Genomic DNA, 25,664 nt, shown 5'->3' with positions numbered 1-25,664 from the left:
AACTAGAAAAATCCTGGAATAGGAAAATGAGGTCAGGGTTGAAAGCTAAGTGCAAATCTGGACATTGCTAGAAACTGAACACAAAAGTAAATTATTCCTCCATCTATATCTGTTCTTTATGGCACACATAAATATTTGTAAAATTTTTTAGATTCTTTTCTAGCTATACTGCAAGCTTCACGTGGACAGGGATTATCACCATTGTATTCATGATTATATTCCAGAGCTTGGCTGACAATGTGGTAAACAGAAGCCCTTCTATAAATATAGGTTGACTAAATCAATGAACCCCCCCCCATTTTACTAGTTTAAAGTTTTTATGTTTTCTTCGTTAACATAAAGCCATTAAAGTGAATTTCTGTGTCGGGTACACACAAACCTGCACAAGGTTACTGCTTGCTTTAAAAACAAGTCCAAGAATAAAGCTAAACCCAAATAGCCACTGCGATGGACAACACTGCGCGTGCGCAGCTCACTAACCTCTCTCCCCAAAGCCGCACCTTTGCGCATGCTCAGTTCCGGGCTCCCGGGCCAGAGGGCGGGTACCAAAGAAAAGGAAGTGGACACTGCGCCTGCGTCCCTCCTTCTATGGCGCAGGATGGCTGCGCAGGCGCACGGGGATCATTTTGACCGTAAACATCCTGCCGATTTGAACCGAGGATTTGGGCGGCAGGAAGAGCCGCGGCGTAACGGCAGCCATCTTGTTTGTTTGAGTGAATCCGAAAGGAGGCGGCGGCCTTGGCGGCGGCGGGAGCAGCTCCGAAGCTACATTTCACAAGGGCTCCCCCCCCTTTCCCCGCCCCCTCCCCCGACCCTTTTCCCCTCCCCGGGCCACCCAGCCCGCCCAACTAACTCCCAGCGGAGAGCCAGGTAAGCGCCTCGGCCGACCCCTTCTTTGGCTCCGGCTCCCTCCCCCCCCCCCTTCGGCGCCCTGCTGCCGTCGGGGGAGCGGGACTCGGGCGCGGGAGGGCGAGGAGGAAGGCGGCCCTCGCCGCGCCCCCGCATGCTGCCAGCCCCGGTGCCCCGACTGGCGGCGGCGCCCGCCCAGGCCCTTCCGCCCCGGCCCGCCCTCTGCCGGGACCCGCGCGGGCTGGGCCCGCATCATCGCCTGTTCGGTAACAAATGGTTCTGGTCCACTCAGAGGCTGACCTAAGCCATTAGTCGGCTTGTTCCTCGGGGAGCTGGCCCCTCATCTCCCGGAGGAGCAGAGGAAACAAACCCTGGGCGGCGGAGGGACGAGGTTTGAACGAGCCCGCTCTAGGGACCGGGCCGCCTACTCTCGATGAAAATGGCTGTCCGCAGAGACGCGGGACTCGGGGCGGGAGCAGGCGGTGATGGCCCGGCCAGGTCGGAGGCAGCGCGGTCCGCAGAGCTGGGTTGCGCGGGTCGGGAACGCGCGGGCTCCGTGTCGCCGCCCCGCCAGCCTCTGGCTGCTGCCTCCCACCCACCGTTTAAAAAGGAATGTATGTTGGGAATATTTTTAAATGGACAGACCACCAGGAAACGCGGCGAAGGGAAGTTGGTTCTGATCCTTTAGGACCAAAGTGTAATTGGTCTTAGGCTCAACTTTTCTACTTTTTTTAGACTTAATAAGGGTAATCGGGTGCTGTGCACACGCTTTGATGCTGGACGCCTTTTTCGTCTCGGAGAAGGGCTTTGGGAATGAAGTGCTGTGGTCGCGTGGGGTGACAGACTTGGCGGCCTTCTTGAAATTTGAAAGAAGGAAATGCTGAGGGGTTTGTGTGGTCACTCTGATTTGTTAGGCTGTCTTCTGCGTTCCGAGCGCCTGGGTGTTGTGAAGGGTTTCTGGTGATGGCTTGTGTTTCTCGTCTTCCTTTACAAGTGCAAGTTAGTGTTTGCTTGCAGTGGACTGTATAGTCATTGGTTTTGGTGGTGGAGGGGGAGTAGAGAGGAATCCTGTTTTCTTAAATTGAGAGTAAATGCCAGCGAGCTGTGAGAGTCTGCAGAATTTTGGAGGCGGACTGAAGCAGCTTTCCTGAGTTGTAGAGTCATTAAATACCTTTGTTTAATGTTGGAGCAACTAATTATTTTTGAGAAGGCATTGATGATGACTTAAGAGTTTGTGTAATAGGTGACAACAGTGTACAACTAATGGGCATGATGCTTTCTATGCACAAGTCAGAATTACGTTGGTAGAGCATAACCTTTACCATTTTGTGCTTATAAAGGCAGTGTATTAGTATACTGTAGAATTACGCTTTCTCTTTGAAGTGGTACATGGTTTAGGTATTCTTGAAGCTGAAAATTTCCTTACCAATGAATGCCTGTTTAGCAGAACATACAAATTGTGAGAAATGTTATACTGTGTTAATTTGACAAGTTTTGTAGTCCTTGAGAAACATCGTTATTTTGTCATAATAGGCGTGATTATGCTGACTGAGCAAAATTTTTTCAGTTACTGTTTGCATCTACTGTGGCACGTGTTAGGCTTGTGTACCTATTTACTTTTTATAATTCTTGGTGCATATTATCCCCACTTTTTAGGTGAGGTAACTAAAACTCAGATTCTTTCGGGGGGGGGAGAGAGGAGGGGACAGGATCTCACTAGGTAGCCCAGGGTGGCTTCAAACTTGGGATCCTCTCTCCTGCATCAGCCTCCTGGCTGCTGGTATTACAGACTTGTACTCCTGTGCCCAGCCTAAAATTAGAGGTTAAATAACTTATTTACCATTACTAAACAACTAAGAAAGAAGGGAACTGAATTTGAATCTAGAACTGCCTGAATGTAAAAACCCTTGGTCAAACAGTGAAAGGGAGGGGTGGGTTACACATGCATTCTTTTCTCTTCCTCCTCCCTCCATTCCCCAGTGAAACAGCTCCATTCTTACCTGACTTGGGTATTGACGTTTTCCAATGTTAGTAAATTGCCAGATGTCATCTTTCCATGTTTTTGTAGTAGAGAACTGAACTACATAGAGGTTAAATAGCATAACTTACTAGCAAATGTCAAAACAAGATTTTTGTCTTGACTCCCAGTATGGTACATATATATCAGACAGTACAAAAAGGTAGGCTTCACTCTCCCTGCAGACCCTCTTTCCACAGGTAACTGTTGACACCAGTTTCATGTGTACTGCATAGATACTTAATGCAAGTGCTTGCAAATACATACATTTGGCCTCCACGTCCATGGGGTTCCACACAGGTGTATTTAACTAATCATGGACCAAAAATACAGCCATACCTTATCTTAACTGCCCTTCACAGATACTGTTTTGACTTTTTTCTTTTTTACCAATTGAAGGTTTGTAAGACTGCTATATTGAGCAAATCTATATGCACCATATTTTTTCCAGTCTTCAGATTATGATCAGCATTTTATTAGCGGTAGCACTTGTTTTTTTAATTTAAGGTATGTCTTTGTACTGGGAAACCAAAAATTTGTGTGGCTCACTTTATTGAAGTGCCTTAGAACCAAGTGTGCAGAGTCCTATGCATGTATTAAAGTAAAAATTGGGAGGACCATTGGCCCATGGTATCTGAAGGAGATTAGTTCCAGAACACCCCACCCCCTTGAATACCAAAAATCTGTGGATGCTCAAGTCCCTAACATAAACTGATGTACTTTCTGCATGTAACCTACACGCATCCTCCAGTGTACTTTATGGTTCTCGGAGTACTTAAAAGTAATTACTAATACAATGTAAATGCTGTGTAAAGAATTGTCATACTATATTGTTTAGGAAATAATGAAAAGGAAAAACATGTTGAGTACTGACATAATTTTTTTTTAAATATTATCTGCAGTTGGTTGAATCTGAGTATGTGGAACCTGAAACTATGGGAGGCCGTGTGTGTGTGTGTGTGTGTGTGTGTGTGTGTGTGTGTGTGTGTTTAGAGAAAGAAAGGTCTATGCCCCTGCCAGCTATTTTTTCCATACTAGTGCTAACTTTATTTCATTGTTTAAGGCAGCCTTGTATTTTGTATGGTTGTATTAATTTTCAGTTCACTTAATGATGGTCAAGTTGGTTATTTCAAATGCTTTGTTATTAAAAGTTGTGCTGACAAGACAACATAGTGTGTTCTAGTTGGAAGTGTGGGCACTGAAATTTAAATTCCACTTCCATTAAATACTAGTGACATATATTTATCCTCTTTCTCTCTGTTTTCTCATGCAAAATGAGCTGGTCTTTACCTTATAAGGACAATTATTATGAAATTGGATGTATAAAACACTTGGTGCTTAGTAAGTTCTCTCTTTATCTTAATATTATGCTGCTCCAAGTATATATTTCATATTGATTCCTGGAAGTGGAGTTTTGTCTAGAAAGCAAGAATATATGAAGTTTTTTTCATAAGAACTTGCCAAATTGTCCTTCAAAGAGGTGTTACTAGCTTACACAACTACTGTACTAGTAGAGGAGTAGATGAATGAAGTACTGGTAATGACTGATATTTTAGAAGAAGCTTGAGCTTCAGTTTGACTCTCCTTCTTTGGAAGAGTCTTAAAGAAATTGCTATGTTTTCAATTACTGAATATGTTCTAAAATACCAGTCCTTTGCGTTGGACTTAAAATTTTTTTTTCTGAAACAATTAGAAAAAGTTCCTTACTGCTTTAGAAAAAAAATGATTCGGAAATCATGAAATTGCCAAGGTCTTTTGTAAAACATAATCAGAATTTAGAATTTTCAAAATCTATAGAGATTAACTGGCTTTTTTTCCTTTAAAGTTGGATAAAGGCTGGTATTGCCAAGAAAAATTGGTTTAAAAAGGCAACAATGATTACATTTTCTCTTTATTCACATATAAACCAGTAGTTGACCCACCATTGTTTCTTTGACTGCCTTTAGTTATTAGGGTGGTTTTCTCTTACTAGCTGTTTCTCAAATTAATTTTAGCTGACTCTGCTTTACTTGTTCCCTCACCCCCCCCCACACCCCAAAAAAAAAAAAAATACCAAGAAGACATCTATTTAGGAATCTCTGCCTCTGGCCTCTGCATAGCTGGGATACTTTAGGCATGGTGCCCTAGTCAGCAGCTGAAGTGTTGGCCACAAACTACTGGCACCTGTCGAAAAGTGCCAGTAGTTTTAATTTCTAAAATCTCTAGAATTTTTTTTATATGTGTCAATTATGAGATTATTTGTTGTATCTCATTCACTTATTAAATGCATATTTAGTAACTGTCATGTGACAAACAGTATTAGTTTTTGGTTTATTTGGAATACAGTGTATTGTTTCCATAGTGAGTGAAATTTGGGACTTTTATGACAGTAACTACATTTCAAAGGACACTCTGCCATATTGGATTTCCATAGGTTTTATTTATAACACTGTGGGGACAGCTTAAATTTTGCTTTAACAAGCTTTTCAGCACCTGAAGTAGAAACACTGTTTTGGGTCTAGGAACCTCTCCCATTTTTTGGAAGCATATTTTGATCTATAAAATACTAAGTAGCAAATAAGGAACTCTTGAGGTGTTATTTAAAACTTACACATTAGAGCATTTGATCTGAATTCTTTCTGTATAGTATTCCTTAGTTCTTAACTCGAATTTTTTCTTTGGGAGAAAAAGTTTACATTGGTAGACAGTTGATGAAGCATGTTATTTTTTCCTTTGGAGAAAATGTTCCTACTGCGAACTAATGATCCCCTGGGAGCATTAGATTCACTGAATAAGAGTTTCAGGATCCTTTGCTGTTAAGTGATGGAAAATGGGAGATGAGGCAAAGCTGTTACTCTTTTCCTACCATACCCTACCTTCCTAGGTATTTTTGATATTCATGAAATCTCTTGCATGTGATATAGTTAAGTAAAATAAATTTTATTTGTATCATTGGAAAGAATGGGCACATTTTTAATTGAAAGTACAGTAAGCAAATTCTCATTTTAAAAGTTGCAGTTCTTTTTCATGGGAAAACATGAAAATTAGAGTTACTCTTTTTTTTTTTAAGCTAATATAAGAGGGATTTTACATACTCACCAGCAAGTAAGAGAGATCTTAATTCTCTGTGTCCTTGCCAGCATTTGGGGTTAACTCTGTTTTACTTAAACCTCTGTAGTAAGTGTATGTTGATAACTCGGTGGACTTTAACCTGCATTTTCTCAGTGGCTAGTCATATTGAATATCTCTTCATTTCTCTTGCTCATTTTGTAGTTGAATTTTCTTTTTACTTCTTGAACCTTGAAAATTCCTTACATAGTCTAGATTGATGTTCTAGTCAGATATGTGATTTGTAAATATTTTTTTCTAATCTGTAACCTGGCTTTGCATTCTCAGTGAAGTCTTTCATAAAGCAAAAGTTTTTTTAACTTGGTGAAGGCAAGTTTATTGAGTAATTTTCTATAAAGGATTATGTTTTTGATGTTCTGTCTAAAAAATTCTCACCATGCTTTTGGTACCAAAAATTTTTCCCCCTGCTAAAAGTTTTGCAGTTTACATTTAAATCTGATCTGTTTTGAATAATTTTTGTATATGTTTAGTGTGGCAGTTCATTTTTGCTGGCAAGGAGGATATATGGGTAGCTGTGGAGGACATTCAGTCACTCTAGTACTGTTTGTTGAAGACTACCCTTCATTGAATTGCTATTGTATTTTTTTTAAATTTAAAGTTAGACTTATTTATGTGGTCTGTTTCTGAGTTCTGTGTCCTGTTTCATTGATATATGTATCTTTCTGCTATGGTACCACAATATTGACTATTAAAGCTATATAAGTCTTGAAATCAGTGGAATAATTTCTTCACATTTTATTCTTCATCCTTGAAATAGTTTTAGCTTTTCTAGTTCTTTTCTATCTCCATATTGATTAATCGCATCTATATTGTGAAAAGAAAAAATCTCACTAAGATTTTGACAGTTTTGTTAAATTTTCTTAAAACTGAACATATATCGCCTAGCAATTACACATTTGTTCTAGAGGAAACCTAAGTTCACCGTAAGTATATAGATGATATTTACAGCAGTTCTATTAGTAATAGCCAAAAACTAAACACCCATATGACCATATGGTGGGTATGTTGCCTGTCTCACAGAATGCTACTGTGGCATAAAAAAGAACAGAATATTAATAAATGGCAATAAGTTGAGTGGATCTCAAGAACATTATGCTAAGTTCAAAAAAGTAACATTCTGTATGACTCTGTGTATATAACATTCTCAGAATGACAAAATTAAAAATATAAAGAACAGTATTGGCTGCCAAGGCTTACTAAAATGATGGGGAACAAGGGATGAGTGTGACAGTCTTTTATGGTGTTGGAACAATAGTTCTGTATCTTACTTGCAATGGTGAGTACAAAAATCTGCATATGTGATAGAATTGTATAGAGTTATACATACACATTAACACAATCTCAGTGTCTTGGTTCATTATAGTTACATAAAGTATTATCATTAGGGTAAAGAGTGTCTAAGACCTGTCCACTGTTCTTACAGCTAGCTGAATCTATAATAATTTCACAATTAAAAACCTGAAACTTGTAGACTGGAGAAGTGGCTCAACTTGTAGAGTGCCTGCCTAGCAAGCACAAGGCCCTGCGTTCAAACCCCCATATTGCAACAAAAAAAAAAGAGGCTAAAACTTTTAAGTACTTTTTATGTATTAAAAGTGTTCTTGATTTTTATTTCTGAAAAGGCAGCACTGATACATCTTATTCTAGTCATTGATTTTTTTAAAGGCAGAAATTCATTTGGCAAAATGAATATCTTAATGTGTCAAAAGGGAGAATTAAATAGTGTAAGAAAATACCAATTTGTACAGCTAATGTAATATTCCAGACAGGCTTTTGTTTTTTATATATTTGTATACTAACTTGCTAAAAGAAAAGTAAATTATCAATAACATGCTTTTAATTTTGAGTAGACAAGTATTTTCCAAAGTCCTAAGTCAGAATAAAACTGTATATTTGTATGTATGTGTATATATATGATATACATATACATGATACTTTATTGTTTTGGCAACTCAGTTTTTTTAAACTACCCACCTGACAAAAAGATACCAATCTACCTGCTTAGCTCTGCTTGGTGGACTATGAAATGCTTAGTACAGTCATTTTTACAAAGTAGCAATTATCTTAAAAACCTTTTAGCTAAGAATCTTTTTAATGGTATTTTTTAAATGAAAATTATTTTTGAGTACCTCAGACATTTGAATTTTTCTCTTTTGTGGTACTAGGGTTTGAACCCAGGGCCTTACATGTGCCAGGCTTAGGCAGACATTTTTTCTTGCCATGAAATATATTCTCTAGGCCTTTGACTAGTGTACAGACCGTTTTCTACCATCAATAATCAGGATAGAACTTTAATTAACACTTGATGGAATTTCAAAAAGAGTAAGAATTTTCTGATGATAGTTTTCAAGATAGCACAACATAAAAGCTGTTTGTTTTCCCTTTAGCTCTTAATTTTTGGGTATCTTTTTCCTTGGACTCAAATTTTAAACAGCACAATGTTTTGTAAAATGCATATTATGCTTTTAGGTCTTAGATTTTTCAGCTGTGTCTTGATAAATATTATAGTTCTCATGTGGTAATTATGTTAACTTTTTTCTCCCTTCAGGTTTCCTCCTGTTTTAGACTAAAACAGAACCATGTTTTACGCACATTTTGTCCTCAGTAAAAGAGGGCCTCTGGCCAAAATTTGGCTAGCAGCCCATTGGGATAAGAAGCTAACCAAAGCCCATGTGTTTGAGTGTAATTTAGAAAGCAGTGTGGAGAGCATCATTTCACCAAAGGTATGTTTGATGTTGGTATTTTTATCCACTTTGTTTACTGATATGTAAAACAGAACATATAAAAACAACTTGTTATATCTCTGTATATTGGAAGCAAGGAAAATCCAGATTTTTCCAGTTTCCCTTTTTATTTTATCTTTACTGCCTCTAGATAGGATTTGATATAAGTGTGATACTCTTTAAAAAAAAAGCAAAAGCCTAAGTACACACATATTTTCCTTTGCCTGTTTTAATACCAGTATGTATGATATTTTACATTTAAATTCTAGGTGCTTTTATACTTAAATTTAAGTGTATAAGTGTTCCTAGTTTAGGAATTTACAAAACATTCAATATAAGGAACTTGTTAATTAGAAAAGGTTTCAGGGGGCCATATCTAACTACCTTATCCATCTTAGCAACTGCTGTCAGCATCATTTGTTTTTCTTCAGTTTCACTTGCTGTTTCTTGAGGGTTCAAAGCTTTTTCCCCATTGCAAAATGTTTGCTTCCTGTTCCCTTTCCAGGGAGTGTTCTTCCACTAAATACTTGCTCCTTTACCATCTCCCACCAGGAGAATGAACATCGCTTATTTGATTTTCCTTGCTTACTGATCTGTTCTTAGAGGAGCTCTTATTGGCATCTTCTGGAAATTTCTGAAACAGTGACTTCCACACTTGGTAATAAGGGATTTTTGCTTTGTCAGGAAAGGACCATTAAAACTCAAAGAATACAATTGCTATCTGTTATCATAATTAATATCTCATTGAAGGATAGACTTGTTGAATTCACAGATGTATGAAGGTGAGAATCCCAGCACTTACAAAGCTAGGGTAGGTGGATATAGTTAACAGTGTTTTTGTGTTTTAAAAGTCATTTCTTATACCTTGTATTTACACACGTACACACATACCATGTGTATTCACCAAAAGTCCTGTAGTGAAGACATTCCAGATCACCAGCATTAGAAAGTATTCTTAGAATTACCAGTTTGGAACATTTTGGCATAATGTATTAAAGAATAGTTATTTATTCTTGGGGAGTCAAAGAATCTTGGGAATAAAGCAGGGGAATATAGCAGAGGCTTGTTCTGAAAAGTTGTGTTTTAGGTGGGAGAATTGCAAGTATGCTTGGAATTAGAGTAAAGTTTATAATTAGGCTGTATTTGGGAACAGCAATGCTTATATCTCTTACCTCATTGAATGGGTACATAAGCATCATAGTCTCTCATCCACAGAGCTTAAATACAGAATTTGAAACAGACTTGACCTTCGCTGAGATGAAGTAATTAAGTATTCTTACAACAATGTAGAATGATGAATGCGTATGATTATGGAGGAGTTGCTGTAGAACCTCCTGGGAATATTGTTATATATGGCATATCTGCTGTATTACCTTTATAATATTCAGAAACTTGTATATTCTAAAACATACTTGGCCCCTAGGATTTCATATACAGAATTAAAGACCTGTAAGTCATTGTTTTGGCTGAGCATGATTTGTTTAACCCTTCTTATTTTGGATAGTTTGTATTTCTAATTTTTTGAAATTTACTCTGTTCCTACTTGGTGCAATTATTTAGAATGATACAACAAAAAAAATCTTTTCAGTAAATGGTGGTGAAACAATTGGACACATCAACATGCAAAAAAATGAATCTACACACAGACCTTAGTACTTTCAAAAAAAGCTCAAAGTGGGCTATAATCCTAAATGTAAAACACAGAACTATAAAACTCCTAGAAGATAACATAGTAGAAAATCTATATGGCCTTAAGTTTGGAAATGACTTTTTCATGGATCACCAAAGGCATGATCCATGAAAGAAAGAATTTATAAGCTGGGTTTTATTGCAATTTGAATTTTTGGAGTCCAGGGTTATAGTTCAGTGTGTATAGATAGCACATGCAAATTAGTGGGTTCAATCCCGAGCACTAAAGAAAAAAAAAGAATCTATGAAAAACACAGCAAGAGAATGAAAAGACATATTATATGACTTGGTGAAGCACATTTGGGGAAGTTTGAGTTCATACTGTCTTAATCTTTCAATAAATGTTCCATTTATCCAGAAGAATTTTGAATACTTCTGTTTACATTGTTTACTTGTCTCATTTTCCAACTACTGCTTCTCATCCCCCACACAAGATCCCACAATAATTAAGATCTATCTTGAAAGAAAGCTGTGTATTTTCTAGGGAAAAGGAGTGGACATTGTTACCCTTTATTGGTATGTTTTTCAGTCAAGTAATAGAAAGTCGGTAATGAAAATGGCTTAAGAAGGAAAATGGCTAATTCACTTAAGTAGAAATTTTGAAACGTGTATATCTAGGATTGGTTTAACAGCTCAAGCATGTCATTCAGGACTTACTGTTCTCAGTTTGTTGGCTTCTTGTCCTCATACTTTTAGCATCATGGTTATAGGGTAACTGCAGCTAACTTTAAGCCCTGAATTTACAAGGCAGGAAAGTGGATAGAAGACAGACATTCTTTTGTTTAGAAAATCTTTCTCTGAAATTCTCTGGCAGAGTTTACCCTTATTTCTCAATTGGCTGAAATGTGTTAGCATGTTAGCATGCCCACTCAATAGCAAGTACTAACAGTCAACAGTGAGATAATCATTCTTTAAGGTTGGACGCATTCAGTTCTGAAACAATCAGAATTCAGTTAACCAGCATCAGCAGTGGCTCTGGATTGGAATCCAAGTCATACTTACTGTACTAATGACACAGTTCATGGAATGATTTGGTTCCTGCTTCATAAACTACCTTCATGTCTATGTTAATTCATTAATTACTACTGTTCAGTTTATCTTTGGGGAATAGTCGAGGAATTTATAGATCAAGACAAGAAATAAAATATATGTGATTATGAGCAACTTTAAAATAAATGAGAAAAAGTATAAGAGAAAGTGAAAATCCCCTATAAAAGAGCACAACATACAAACTTTGAATTATACTGTCCTCTAAAACTATAAATTGGATTAATATTAATGTTTTATTCAAAGGTGAAGATGGCACTGCGAACATCAGGACATCTCTTACTGGGAGTAGTTCGAATCTATCACAGGAAAGCTAAATACCTTCTTGCAGACTGTAATGAAGCATTCATTAAGATAAAGATGGCTTTTCGGCCAGGTATTGCTTTTTCTTCCTTTGTTTTTCTTTCCTCCCTTCCCCCCCTCTCCCTTTCTTCCTTCTTTTTCCACATGGTTTATATGATAAACTGCTAAACACATATTCTAGATTAGCATGTTGTGTTTTATTTTCATTACAATACAAGGAACCCTTCAAAGATAGAACAAGGCTTGGGAAGGCAGTAGTTCAAGGGAAACCCACTTTACTTCCATCTTCTATTTATGGAGTAATTCTTTTACCCCTTTTTTAGCAGCTTACATAGAACTGAATCATCAGAGATTGAAATGTTAAAAAACAATAGTTATGTGATGAATTGTTAAAGATAACTCAAGACAATCTTTAACATTTTTTTCTGAATAATTCTAGTGTATTCTTAAGCTCAAATCAACTTTAAATTTATTGAAACTTTATTAAATGTTTTTTGTAATTTTTTTTTGTAGTTATGTTGGTTTAGGTAATGATTGTTTCTAGAATTGGACTTAACCAACCAAACTTAATCTGAACAGGTAATTACTAGGGTAGTCATCTGAATTCACACGTCATTTTTTTAAGGCATTCAGAAATTTTATTCTATTTAAAATAATCTGAACATATGAGGAAGATACTTTACATATCACAATAGTTTCTATTGTGATTATATTCTTGTGCTTCAGTTTATTTTAATACATGAATAAAATGCAGTCTAAAATTTTATTTAAAATATTTAGGCAAAGACTGAATTTTGAATGATTTCTAACATGTAGCTACTTACATGTGTTTTTTTAAACATGGTTTTTATTTCTGTCTTTTCAAAGTAGTGTGTATTTATTGTAGACAGCTTGTAAAATGTATTCTATTCCTCTCGTTATGTCTCATTTTTATTTGAAATTGTTTTATCATGGAAATTTTTAAACATAGCTAAGATTGTGCATTCCTACTCTTCCTAAAATAACCAGCTTATTTTGACATTTATTGTACTTGTTTGCAGTCATTCCTATTCCCCCTCTTAAATTTTATGCTTAACTAGAAAATAGTGGTATTTATTTGTTGATAAGTTTTTTTTTTAAAGATTTAGTGGTTTAATGCATAATTTTGGGTTTTGTACCTTTTTTTGTAATGCAAAAGGCTTATAATAGGAAAACAAGTACTTGTGCTACAAGGTGCTTCTTTGCATAGATTATCAACCTTTCTAGAATATTACCTCAGGAAGTTATTTCTGTTTCACCTCCCTTTGTTAACCTGTGGTGTAGCTAGGTCTTTAAGCTTAATATTTCTTTTCCAGGTGTTGTTGACCTGCCTGAGGAAAATCGGGAAGCAGCCTATAATGCCATCACTTTACCTGAAGAATTTCACGACTTTGATCAGCCACTGCCAGACTTAGAGTATGTCTGTCTGTCTCTCATTTTTAAAATTTTTTAAATACATTATTGACTTTGAAGTTGTATGTTTTTTTCTTGGAATGTTTTTGACATTAAGTTGACATCTTACTAAAGAACACATACATTCATTTAGGATAGTGTTTATATGAAATACAGTAGAAAATGTTTCTTCTATAATAAAATAACATGGATGTCAGCTTTTAATACAGCTAATGTACAAGAACTGATGTACTTAGACCAAAATTTGTGTAGGTTGAACAGTTGTGTAGGTATGCTCTTAAAGTCATCTATTAGTTTCTTCTTGGTCAAGCTGTACTCAGAACCACATTTGTTTTTAATAAAGATAACTTTATCACTCTTCACAGTGTGTCATTGTCACAGCACACATTTAAGAGGAGAAAGTTTTACACAGATGGCCTTTATAGCAGAGTACTGGGTAATGTGATTGCAGCTTTCCAAGTGATAGAGTTTGACAACCAAAAAACTGTAGCAAAGATTTCTCTTTGAAATGATCTGAGATACCTAATTGGAGAAAAATTTTACCTGTTTTCATAACTATTAATTACTGCTGGACTACGCACTACTTTACTTTTTATTTCATTTTTTTCTTTCCTTAAAGAGATTGGTATGATGAATTTTGTGTATCAGTTATTTAGTTTCTTTATCATTATGTTGCCAGTTTTCTTCCACCCATATTTTTCTATCTTACCCATGCACACACTGGATTATTTTAGATTAAATAGTTAGATAATCTTATTTCATCTCAGTATTTGACTTAGTACTTCAAAGTTGCCAGGCAAGTACTGTATCACTTGAGCCACACCCCCAGCCCTTTTTGCTTTATTTATTTTTCAAATAGGGTCCTCCCATTTAAGCCTTCCCATAAATCTGGGGTGACAGATGTGAGCCATTCTGCCCAACTTAATTGGTTGTGATGGGGTCTCACTGAATTTTTGCCCAGGCTGGCCTCATACTGCAATCTTCCCAATTTCTGACTCCCAAGTAGCTGGGATGAGCCACTATGCTCTTTACAGTACTGTGATTCCTTAATATGTCTAGCAGGCATTTAAGCTTCCTTATTTAAATGTTTTTTCAAATTTTATTTATTTATTTATTTATTTATTTGACTTGGGGCTACACAAAGTGTATAGACAACAATTGATACATCTCATAAGCATTAAGAATTTAAGAGTTCTGCATCTCTTTCATGTTTTATTAGGTTGTTTTGGAAGTTTTGTTTGCTTGTTTTTCTTTGCTAATTATTTACAGAGTAAACTTGGTGATTTGTTTTGAAGTATTTATGTTCAGAATTTTGCCAGCAATATTCCAGATTGATATTTAAAATTACATATTTTTTTTAGCTGTATGAGAGGTTTGGCTGTTATTCGTTAGAAAAACTGAAGTTTCAGTAAAGCCAGATAAATTTAGAGTTCACAGACTATACATTGCAGGGCCCTGATGAAAACCCATGCCTATCTAACCTATCATTTATAATTTTTGCCTCTATAATATATACTATATTGCTTTAGGTAATGATTTTAGTGTATTATATTTTACTGGTCACTTTCAGTTTTGAATTTTTTAAATATAAATAAACCTCCAAATAATTTGGACTATTTTGAATTTATTGATTAAGTATTAGACATTACAACCATGATATCTTTGTATGTAGAGAGAGAATTGGAGTATGGGTTTTTTTTTTCCCTTTGTATAAACACATTATAGTAAGACTTGAAGCTGAAATGTATTTAAATTTTTTTTTAAAGTGACATCGATGTAGCCCAGCAGTTCAGTCTGAATCAGAGTAGAGTGGAAGAAATAACCATGAGAGAAGAAGTTGGGAACATCAGTATCCTACAGGAAAATGATTTTGGTAAGAGAGAAATGTTTCTAGATACTAGTTATATAATTAAAATTATGTTATATATGAGGCTTCTAGCAATTTCAAAAAGAAAACCAGGTTTAATATACATTTGTGTTGATGTAAAGACTCAAAATTTCATCTGATATTTAAGAGAAGAGTTTGCCTTGCTTGTGTATATTAAGCGTCATTGCCATTAATGCACCAAAATTAAGAGTTTGTTCTTTGCCTATATTTTGACTTACATAAAAAAATCTCAACATTGAAGTAATGCTTACTTTTTAAACTAATCATTTTAGAACAGTTGGATTATTGTAATCACTATTTGAAAACTTAGTTGTTCAAAATTACTAGTAAACTGCATTCTTAATAAAAACACATTGTAACAAAATGTACATCTGAATTCTAATGTAATTTAGGTATTTAGATTTGCCTAACATATTTAGAATAACCTAAATTTGGATCTAGGTCTGATTTCATTATGTTAGTCGTACCCCAAAGTTATAAAGCTTAAAACTAATGTTTCAAGATTTGAAGATAAGCAAGACAGCAAGTGTGACATAATAATTGTAATCAATCATTGGCCATTGTCCTTTGTAACAGTACTATTTCTGACTTCTCTCAATTAATGATTTACTAAACTTTACTTAGGTGACTTTGGAATGGATGATCGTGAAATAATGAGAGAAGGCAGTGCTTTTGAGGATGACGACATGCTAGTAAGCACTAGTGCTTCTAACCTCCTCTTAGAGCCTGAACAGAGCACCAGCAATCTGAATGAGAAAATTAACCATCTAGAATATGAAGACCAATATAAGGATGATAATTTTGGAGAAGGAAATGATGGTGGAATATTAGGTGAGTCCCCAGAAGTAGTTTACTATGATTGCTTTATTCAGTTGTGTTGTTTTGGTGCAATTGCTAATTCTGGGTCTTGAGCACTATCTTAGTCACCAAAAGTTTTCTATAAAACTACCTGAAAATGTTCAACCAAATTCCTATAAAGACGTTTGCCTTAGAGTTCTAAATTCTCCTGGTTCTTTACTCTGTGTCTGGATACCTATGTTAAGTAAATTTTTAAAGTAGATTTAAGCTAGACTGTATATTTAAATATATGAACTAGAAATATAAATAAACAAGCAATTTTTAATATACTAATTATTTTACAGTTGTACAAACTACCTTACAAAGTAACAAAGTACAAATTGAACACAGTTTTAAATTTAGTCCACTTCAACATAATTTTATTTTTCTAGTGATTGTTTTTTTAGCATTTCTTTTTTCAATTTAACTCCATTTCCTGTCCTATTTCAGATGACAAACTTATTAGTAATAATGATGGTGGTATCTTTGATGATCCGCCTGCCCTCTCTGAGACAGGGGTGATGTTGCCAGAGCAGCCTGCACATGATGACATGGATGAGGATGATAACGTCTCAAGTGAGCATTTACTGTTCAGTGAGTCTGGGGGTGAGGGGGGTGACGTATAACAGCCAAAAAGATACTTCACATAGAAGACTACAAAGAAATGTTGTAGCTTTTACTGAGATGTATACATCCTTGAATATGTTGCTTCTCTTATGTGTTTAATACTGTGCCCTCTCCTTGTTTTGTCCATTAGAGTTCAAATCAGAAGGGACTACTTGATAAATAGCAAGGTTTTTTTTGTTGTTGTTGGTTGGTTGGTTGGTTTTTTTTTTTTTAAAGTACCATTGTGGTTTCTTTCAGTCCCAAAGAGGGATTTTTTTTTCCATTTATTGGCTATACATTATATACCTAGGCCAATTGTGATTATATTTATACTTGTTTTTATAGTGGGTGGGCCTGATAGTCCTGATTCAGTGGATCCTGTTGAACCAATGCCAACGATGACTGATCAAACAACACTTGTTCCTAATGAGGAGGAAGCATTTGCTTTGGAGCCCATTGATATAACTGGTGAGAATGTGTAAAATAATTTCCTTCTTCTGGCTCTTACCTTTCTACTGATCTGTTACTGTTGAAGATAGCAAAGCTCTTTTTCTCCTTTGTCACAGTCATATGTCATAGTCTTTATTCAATTAGATAATGCTACCTACTTTGCAAAGTTGTACAGATTACAAACAAATATGAAGTGTCTCCCATCTCTTTGTTTTGGCTTGGATGTGATGTCACTTTATCAACAGTTTGAACACTTGCGTATGAATTATAGCTTTTCCAATAAAAATTACAGTACTTGCAACTATTTATGGGCAACTCAACCTATTCCAGACACTAAGCTGAGCATTTCACAACTATAAACAGTTGACCTTATTTCAAACAAATAAGAAGAAAAAAAAAATGAATTAAGCAAGGTGAAGTTGACTTTATTTTATAGTCACAGCTAAGAAGTGTCAGAACCTAGGACCTCAGCCCAACTCTTAATCAAATATAGTATGTTCAGCATTTATAGTATAAACCTACGTGGGCTGCAATGTATTGGCTCTTCCATTATTTCCTTTATTTTGTGCTAAAAGACTATAGATATTTATTCATTCAGCAACTTTCTATTGAATATCTGTTTAATGCCAACTCATTCTACATGGTGTTGGAAAAAAATGTCAGTTAAAACATTTGTCTTCATAAGGCCTAACCTTCTGCTAGGTTCTGTGTGCAGAAAAACAGAAGATACAGTCAGGCCAGGCTTAGTAAATATATGTTGCATGCTGACCTCTCAGGGAAAAAAATGACTTTTTTTTTTTCTTTTTAATTCTAGTCAAAGAAACTAAAGCCAAGAGGAAGAGGAAGCTAATTGTTGACAGTGTCAAAGAGTTGGATAGCAAGACCATTAGAGCACAACTTAGTGATTATTCTGATATTGTTACAACTTTGGATCTTGCACCACCCACCAAGAAATTAATGATGTGGAAAGAGACAGGAGGAGTGGAAAAACTTTTCTCTTTACCTGCTCAGCCTTTATGGAATAACAGACTACTGAAGGTAATGCAGAATTTATTTCATAAACATTTGACTTCTAAAAAAGTCACTCTGGAAACGTGGTCAAAGTGGTAGAGTGCTTGCCTAGCAAACACAAAGCACTGAGTTTAAACACTGCTACTTCCAAAAGAAAAGTAATAATTATTTCCAAATTTCTAAAACCTTTGTTTATATTTTTTTGATCAAATAGTTTTCACTTACATTTTTTTCTCCCTTAAATCACAATACATCAAGCATAATCTCTGAAATTTAGTGATAAGTGATAAATCTAAGACAGATATAGAATGAATTTTCCCAATATTAAAAAAGTCACTGACATTTTTAATAATAGTTCTTTCTAAAGTTCCTGTAATAAACTTAATTATATTGTCCTAATGTGTACAGTCACATCTGCATTCTTTGAGTGTTGTTTTCTGTATAAAATACGAGATAGTTCCACTTTTCCCAGAGTTCTGGCTCTATCTGCTCATACTGGTTCTGTACCACTCCAAAATAAGTTTCAGAGGTATCTGATGAGTAAGTGTACCTGTGCTTTTATGCTGTTGGTCTGCTTTAAGTTGAAATGTGCATAGAATCAATTAATTTTACTGTACTCTAAAGTATTCGACAGCAGGAAGTTTATGGTGAAGCTGTTCTTCATTGGCAGCACTATCGGAAAACAGTTTTGAAGAAGGTCCTTAAGAATATTTATTCTTTGACTCAGTATCATTATCAGAAACTTTTCATGAGAGGCAATTCACAATATGGGAAGAGCTACTTCTGTGAAAATGCTGATTACATTGCCATGTGCAATTTAAAAAGTGAGGAAACTAAAATGGTGATAAATAGAGCCAGGGGATATGTTATTCCCTCTCGCATGCACACTGTACACACCCAGAGAATACTATATAGCCATTAAAGTGGTACTCAGGTAACATGATAGTGAATGAAAAACGCGTTAAAACTATTGGGTATAATTGCAGCTAGGTTGAGATTTTAGATTATGAATGTGAAAATAACTGCAGGCAAATAAGATATAAAAACCTTAGAACTGAGATAATGGCTAAATTATTTTCAGCCTTTCTAAAATTGCTGAAGTTATAATTTGGAAACTTGTATTTGGAATCATTTTACAATGGAATGAAGTGTGAATATGACATTAAGTAAACATGTTAAATTATGAACATGCTGTATGCTGATTTCAACTCTTAAAACAATGTTAAAAGTAGTAGTGTTACTGTTTCACTTGGTATGGTTTTTTTTGTTATGTTTTTGTAGCTTTTTACGCGCTGTCTTACACCACTCGTACCAGAAGACCTTAGAAAAAGGAGAAAAGGAGGAGAGGCGGATAATTTGGATGAGTTCCTCAAAGAATTTGAAAATCCAGAGGTTCCTAGAGATGACCAGCAACAGCAGCATCAACAGCGTGATGTTATTGGTCTGTTCTGTTGGGATAGTTCCCAGATGAAATTTAAATGAATATTTAGCTTAAAATCCCTTCATATTGCCAACGAAAAAGAAATGAGGAGTGAGAGCATATGCTGGAATTTGGGGACAGGGAAATGCATCAGGTCTGATGGCCTCATTACATGTGAAGCTTGGTTTTCAGAAAAGTTTAAGGTTTAGAACTGGCTGTGTTGATGGTGCACTGATGTTTGGGCTGGGGATGAGACTTATGTTTCAAGACCCTCCCCCTTTTACATTTATTGTTACATTCCATAATCTCTGAGGGAAATTTTTATCTGACTTTCTTCATTAAAGAAAGTAACTATGCCATGTGAACTAATTTTTAAAAAGCACATTGGTCTAAACTACTGCTCAAAACTGAGACTTTTTCATGTGATCAATTGCAGATGAGCCCATTTTAGAGGAGCCAAGCCGCCTCCAGGAGTCAGTGATGGAGGCCAGCAGAACAAACCTGGATGAATCAGCCATGCCCCCACCACCACCTCAGGGAGTTAAGCGAAAAGCTGGACAGATTGACCCAGAACCCGTGATTCCTGTAAGTAAGAAAAGAGTTAAGAAGTATTCACATGGTCAGCTACAAGTGCTATTTAAACAAGTCTTTAGAAATATCTTGGTTTAATGTGTCCAGAAGAATGGCAGCTAAAGGTATAAACTATAATTGGGAGAATAATGTTCTGGGAGTTTACAGACTGACTGAATAATCTTGCTTCGCAGTGATCCAAAATAAGCAACCTTGGCCTACATATCTCCAATATTAGATAGGTAGTTTTAGGCCTAACACCCTATACTTTGCAAATAGTGAATAATAGTAAAGCAAATCTGACTACTTCATACTTTGGCTATCATTAAGTTCACATAGCATAGGAAAACTATAAAGGAAGTAGTAGGGTTTGATTCAAGGCTTCTCAATTTTCAACTTATGATTAGTTAGGATAAATGTTTTTTGTTAACATTAGGCTCCTAATTCAGTCTCCATCAGAGGTATTGGCAGAAGAAAACTCCTTTTAGGAACTAAAATTTGTTTTAGAAACTGCCTCTTGAGACCCCTGGTGGTAAGCAGCTACCAGTAGGTGCATTTTACTGTGTGAGCCCTAAAATGATAACAGGTAGTGGTAAGTGACTTGTACTACTCTCCTGTGATTCTCTTGTTTCTTAAAGACTGTTTTTTAATGTTCTTAACTATTATGGTGAAAAGGAAGGAAATACAGAAGGCATTTCCAGAAATAGTCTTCTATTCCTATTATTTGCTGCGTAACAGTTACAAAGCTTTTACTGAGGGTGAAAGCTTAAGATTTTAACTTACATTCTAAATATCTTTAAGGCAATTTTATGCAGTAATACTGTACTAGTTAACAGTTTTATTTTGCCATGGCTTCAATTTTTTTTGTTTTTTTTCTAAAATGCTAATGGAAAAAGGGTTTGCTTTCATTTTTGTCTTAATGCTTCCAGTTTTTCTTGTTACTACAAATTTCTCACATAGACTTTAGGTATACGACTCCTAAAAAAACATAAAAATGACACACATTTTAGAAAAATGGTTCATTTCCTTTGAAAGCTACTTGATTTTGTCACTTTACAGTAATACAAAGGCACATACCATAATCAGTTTTGAACTTTGGGAAAGTATGGAGATACAACCCCATTTATTTTCATCTAAAAAACTTCAATATCTTTAATATTTATTTCTTACACTGCCTTGTTTTTATTGTTTTAAGCCTCAGCAGGTAGAACAGATGGAAATACCACCTGTAGAACTTCCCCCAGAAGAACCTCCTAATATCTGTCAGCTAATACCAGAGTTAGAACTTCTGCCAGAAAAAGAAAAGGAAAAAGAGAAGGAGAAAGAGGATGATGAAGAGGAAGAAGTAAGGAAACTAAAAAATACCTACTGAATAAAATTTCAGATTTAGCAGAAATCTTCACCCTTTTGTTACTTTTCATATTAGAGCTAACTTAAATTGATGTTGAATATCAGAGTGATGAAAAATGTTCAAATAGAATCAAAATTTAACCAAATTTTTTGTGGCATAGATCATCATAAAGTACATCAGATTGTATGTGGTGCTGTAATTCATGGGTTCCCCTGTGGGCTTTTGAAGGACACAGGACTGCCCTGAAACTGATTTGTTGCTTGAGTTCTAAATTGCTTATAGCTTCTTTTATTATTATCTTGTGGTCAGTGGTCAATTATCATCTGCCTCTGTTATAACGTCTTCTTCTCCTTCCCTGGCCTAGAAGTCAAATAACCAGACATTTTTCATTTGTCGTTTTAGTTATGTTTTAATTAGAGCACAGTTAGAGCATGACATAGCTAGTCTAAGTGAAGGCTTGGATGACTGACTTTTTAAAAATAGAGATACCTTGGAAATGGTTTTTCTTTTTCCTAGAGTGTGTTTTTAACTGTTCAAGATCCTTTCTTACAGTTTTTCCTTCCTATTTCTTGGTCATTGAGGTAATACTATGACGCAGAATTTATTCTTTTTGATGCTCTGTTGTGTATTTTATTCAAACCTCTTAAGTTTAAAATAAGGTATCTTTTAGGTAGCATTGAAGCTACTTAAATTTCTTCCAACACTAGTGGCTATAGATTGAATACATTTTCACTAGCATCTGTTCATACTTCTAATTGTGCTTACCTTTAATATGAATACTACATTATTTTAAAATCAAAATTTAGTTCACAGCTACTCCAGCCTATGTACTACAGTGTTCCATTATCTCAGATTTAGTATTGAATCAGTATTTAAACTTGTCTGTGCTTTCTATTGTATATGAAGGTGCAGACCCCTGGCTTTTTGGAACATGGTGTATGTAATACTGGCATAGCTGGGGAGCATTGTAGCTGCTACCCCATACCAATGCCAGATGTCAGAAAATCATTGAGGCAGCAGGTCTGCAGTAAAATGTACATTAAGAATTATAGCCCATTTCTTTTAATACACCATACAGAACAATACTAATTACTCTTACACAGTACAGGCTCTTCAGTTCTGGACTATTACACTATTAGGAGTCTCCCAGTTTAATAAATCACTTAGAAATCATACTACAGCAAACAGAGATATATTTAGTTGAAATAAACATTATACTTAGTGGCATAGCATGGTTTATACCCTTGTATAAGTTCCTTAACTGGGGCACTAGTAACCAAAAACTTAATGGCCAGCAACAGTCCATGGACCACACTGTGTAAACCACATCCCTAAAGAACAATATAGAACCATACATTCAGCCAAATGTTTGCTGAGAAGGAGGACTTTCTTTTATAAGAAATCAAACTTCAAAGTTCATGCTAGATGCCAAGTGATTTTTCAGCAGCAACAAGTACTATTGCACAGTCTTAAGATAACCAGAGCTTTCAGGAGGTACAGAAATGTTTCATTTTGCAGCAGAGCAGTTTCCTCATTTTGTTGGGATCATTTTCATTCAGGACGAAGATGCTTCAGGGGGTGATCAGGATCAAGAAGAAAGGAGATGGAATAAAAGGACTCAACAGATGCTTCATGGTCTTCAGGTATGCCAGGGTAGTCTTACAGGAAAATGCTTCATCAAATACTTTGGGCATTGTTGCTCAAAAATAAAAGCTATGTGTTATAATCAAAAAACATACAGTTGTAAAACATCTTCAAGAACTACATAATTTTTAAATATATTAATTAAATACATAAACTGTTAGACCAGGAAGAAGAACCATGGAAAGCAATTTACCCTAAAAAGCATTTTAGTTTGATACTTAATTTTTTTCACTTTAAAATTCACGTTAACTACTAGATTTTATTATCTCATCACATTAGGTATCCAAAGAAATTAGTTATTTGACTAATATGTATTATAGCAACTTTGCTTCCTCCTTGTTTTTTTCCTTGTGGACATAGCATAATATGCTTTGACCTTTTATTTTCTTGATAACATGAAAATCACTCAAATTTGAATCTCAGCCCCCAAAAGAATATATAGTTTACCTTTTCTTACCAAAATTAGTATCCTTCTTCAATTACTACTTTATTGTGTGCTTTAATTTGTCCTTCGTGGTTTTATTTCAGCGAGCCCTTGCTAAAACTGGAGCTGAATCTATCAGTTTGCTTGAATTATGTCGAAACACAAACAGAAAGCAGGCTGCAGCAAAGTTCTACAGCTTTTTGGTCCTTAAAAAGCAGCAAGCTATTGAGCTGTCACAGGAGGAGCCATACAGTGACATCATTGCAACACCTGGACCCAGGTTCCATATTATTTGAAGAGCTAGAGGCACTGTACCTAGTGTTCGTTCACTAGGGCGTACAAATTGCCCCCATGTGTAGGGCACACAAAACCCTTTAAGAAAATTTTTAGATTTTTGTACAAAATCCTTGCCTTTTCTGTCTTCATTTTTTTCCAGTATTTTTAATTTGTCCATCACATCTTTAAGGGAAACTGCTTGTATGGGTTGTGCTTGTGTTCTGATGGAGAAAACAGCGCCCAAAGGACCCAGAAGACTATTTTAACAGTTCAGAACAGATGTGTGCAATATTGGTGCATGTAATAATGTTGAATAACAGTCAAAAGTCATAATTTTTAGTGATTTTTTTTTTCTTTTGGTGGTACTGGGGTTTGAACTCAGGACCTCATGCTTGCTAGGCAGGTGCTCTACCACTTGAGCCACTCCACCAGCCCAAAAGTCAATTTTTAATCTTCATTCTCTATTATCATGTTGGAAAGGAAAACCTGTCTAGGAAAATGCCTGGCAGTTTAATTAAGAACTCTGGTGTGTGTCCTTTGACAGGAAGAGAAAATGTCTTCCCATCAGTAAAACCAGCAATGTGGTTATTAGGGATAGTACGTGAAGCAACAGAGATCATCCTCTTTGAGATATGTTTTTAATGTGTAATTCCATAATGAGCACGAGTATGTGAATTTGTGTTGTGACTGATCCCCTGCAGCTACCAAAAGATAGGACTAGCTTGGTTCAAGTGTTCTGTCTTACAAATCATTCCATTTGAGTCTTTATGCTAAACTTTGCTGTCCTGAACTCTGTTTTAGTGCAGCTTCAAAATGAGCAGAAATAGACTTGTAAAAGTGGAATGACTTTAAAAACATTTATAACTTTCTGGGAGCTATAAATCAGAGTTTTAAAAGATGTTTGGATATATTTGAGTATTCAGCTCATGAAAATAGAAATTCCTCTGCCTACTAAAAGTGTAGACTTACGGAAAATAACCTTTAAGCAAACAATGCTGTAAAAACTAATGGCTTCTCTGATATTTATTATAAATGTTAGTACTGATCTCTTTCCAATGCTGCACACTCCTGTATTTGGAACTCTTATTATAATAGCTTTGCAATTGAAATATTATATCTGGTTCCCTATAATTTAAATGAAGAAAAACACATCCAGATAGGCTTTATTAACAGACCAGATAGCACCAGAAATTAGGTGTCTATTACGATTATCAGAACATGTCTTAACTTTTTAGGGCAAAATTATGCTGAAAGTTCTAGCTTAAGTGTTGGCACTTTTGTGGGAAAAAAAATCACTTTTAAAACTCAGACTTCATTGTATACCCAGTAATTTAAAATTATGTGAAATATTTTAAATTTGTGAACTCGTAATTACTGTTTTAATGATTCATTTTCTTGAGAATGGTAATTGTTTAAAATTGCTATTGCAGTTTTATTTTCAATATGATGTGCCTGTAAACCATGGATCTTCCCCCTGCCCCCCTTTCCCCCTCCTGTTGTAAAAAGACATTGTAGATAATTGAATGTTTGATTATAGAAAGGTCATTAGTTTCTTGTTACACATTTTGTTAGTCTGATTTTTGTTGCTTATTGGGTTTAATATTGTTCTTGAAAATAGTTGATGCTATGTTATGTATAACTTTTCTAATAAAAGTTGTGTTTATAAGCTGTAAATTTTGGAGTATTTGTTATACAGTTGGTGGTGTTTCCTAGGAAAAAGTTGACTGAAAAAGTTAACATGGCCAGATGCCTCTTTTGTTTGCCATATCTGGAATAACTATCCATACGATGTGAATTGCAAAAGTTCAGTAAAGCTCCATCTACCATTATCAGACAGCATGGCATCAAAAGGCTACACAATCTCAAGATAATTGTAAACCTAGGCAGGATGCTTAGAGTCCATGAATACACAAAGCAGAGTTCTCTCTGCCTTGCCTTCTAGCATGGAGACAAGTAACAAATATGTCAGAAATCTAGAATATTAGGAAGATTGCAGCATTAATAGAGTGGTTAGAATAGG

The 25,664-nt window shown here is 35.5% G+C and overlaps 1 protein-coding gene and 1 non-coding gene across 2 annotated transcripts; one reads left to right on the top strand and one right to left on the bottom strand.

The window, feature by feature from the left end:
- The first annotated feature begins 778 nt into the window (after nt 1–778).
- On the top strand, nt 779–25,318 carry Rad21 (RAD21 cohesin complex component). Its single transcript, XM_020166446.2, has 14 exons — nt 779–870; nt 8,523–8,697; nt 11,680–11,809; nt 13,071–13,170; nt 14,934–15,040; nt 15,680–15,886; nt 16,343–16,468; nt 16,844–16,966; nt 17,763–17,986; nt 19,241–19,400; nt 19,816–19,964; nt 21,145–21,294; nt 22,860–22,943; nt 23,473–25,318. Exons 2-14 carry the CDS (start codon nt 8,554–8,556, stop codon nt 23,662–23,664), a joined length of 1,896 nt encoding a protein of 631 aa, XP_020022035.1. The 5' UTR covers nt 779–870; nt 8,523–8,553; the 3' UTR covers nt 23,665–25,318.
- Nucleotides 24,002–24,074, bottom strand: Trnaa-agc (transfer RNA alanine (anticodon AGC)). Its single transcript has one exon. It is a non-coding gene; the product is annotated as a tRNA-Ala (tRNA).
- Nucleotides 25,319–25,664: the final 346 nt, after the last annotated feature.

This window comes from Castor canadensis, chromosome 3 (assembly GCF_047511655.1).
Source record: "Castor canadensis chromosome 3, mCasCan1.hap1v2, whole genome shotgun sequence".
NCBI lineage: Eukaryota > Metazoa > Chordata > Mammalia > Rodentia > Castoridae > Castor > Castor canadensis.
Note: the sequence above shows the minus strand (reverse complement) of the source record. Positions and strands in the feature narration are given on the sequence as shown.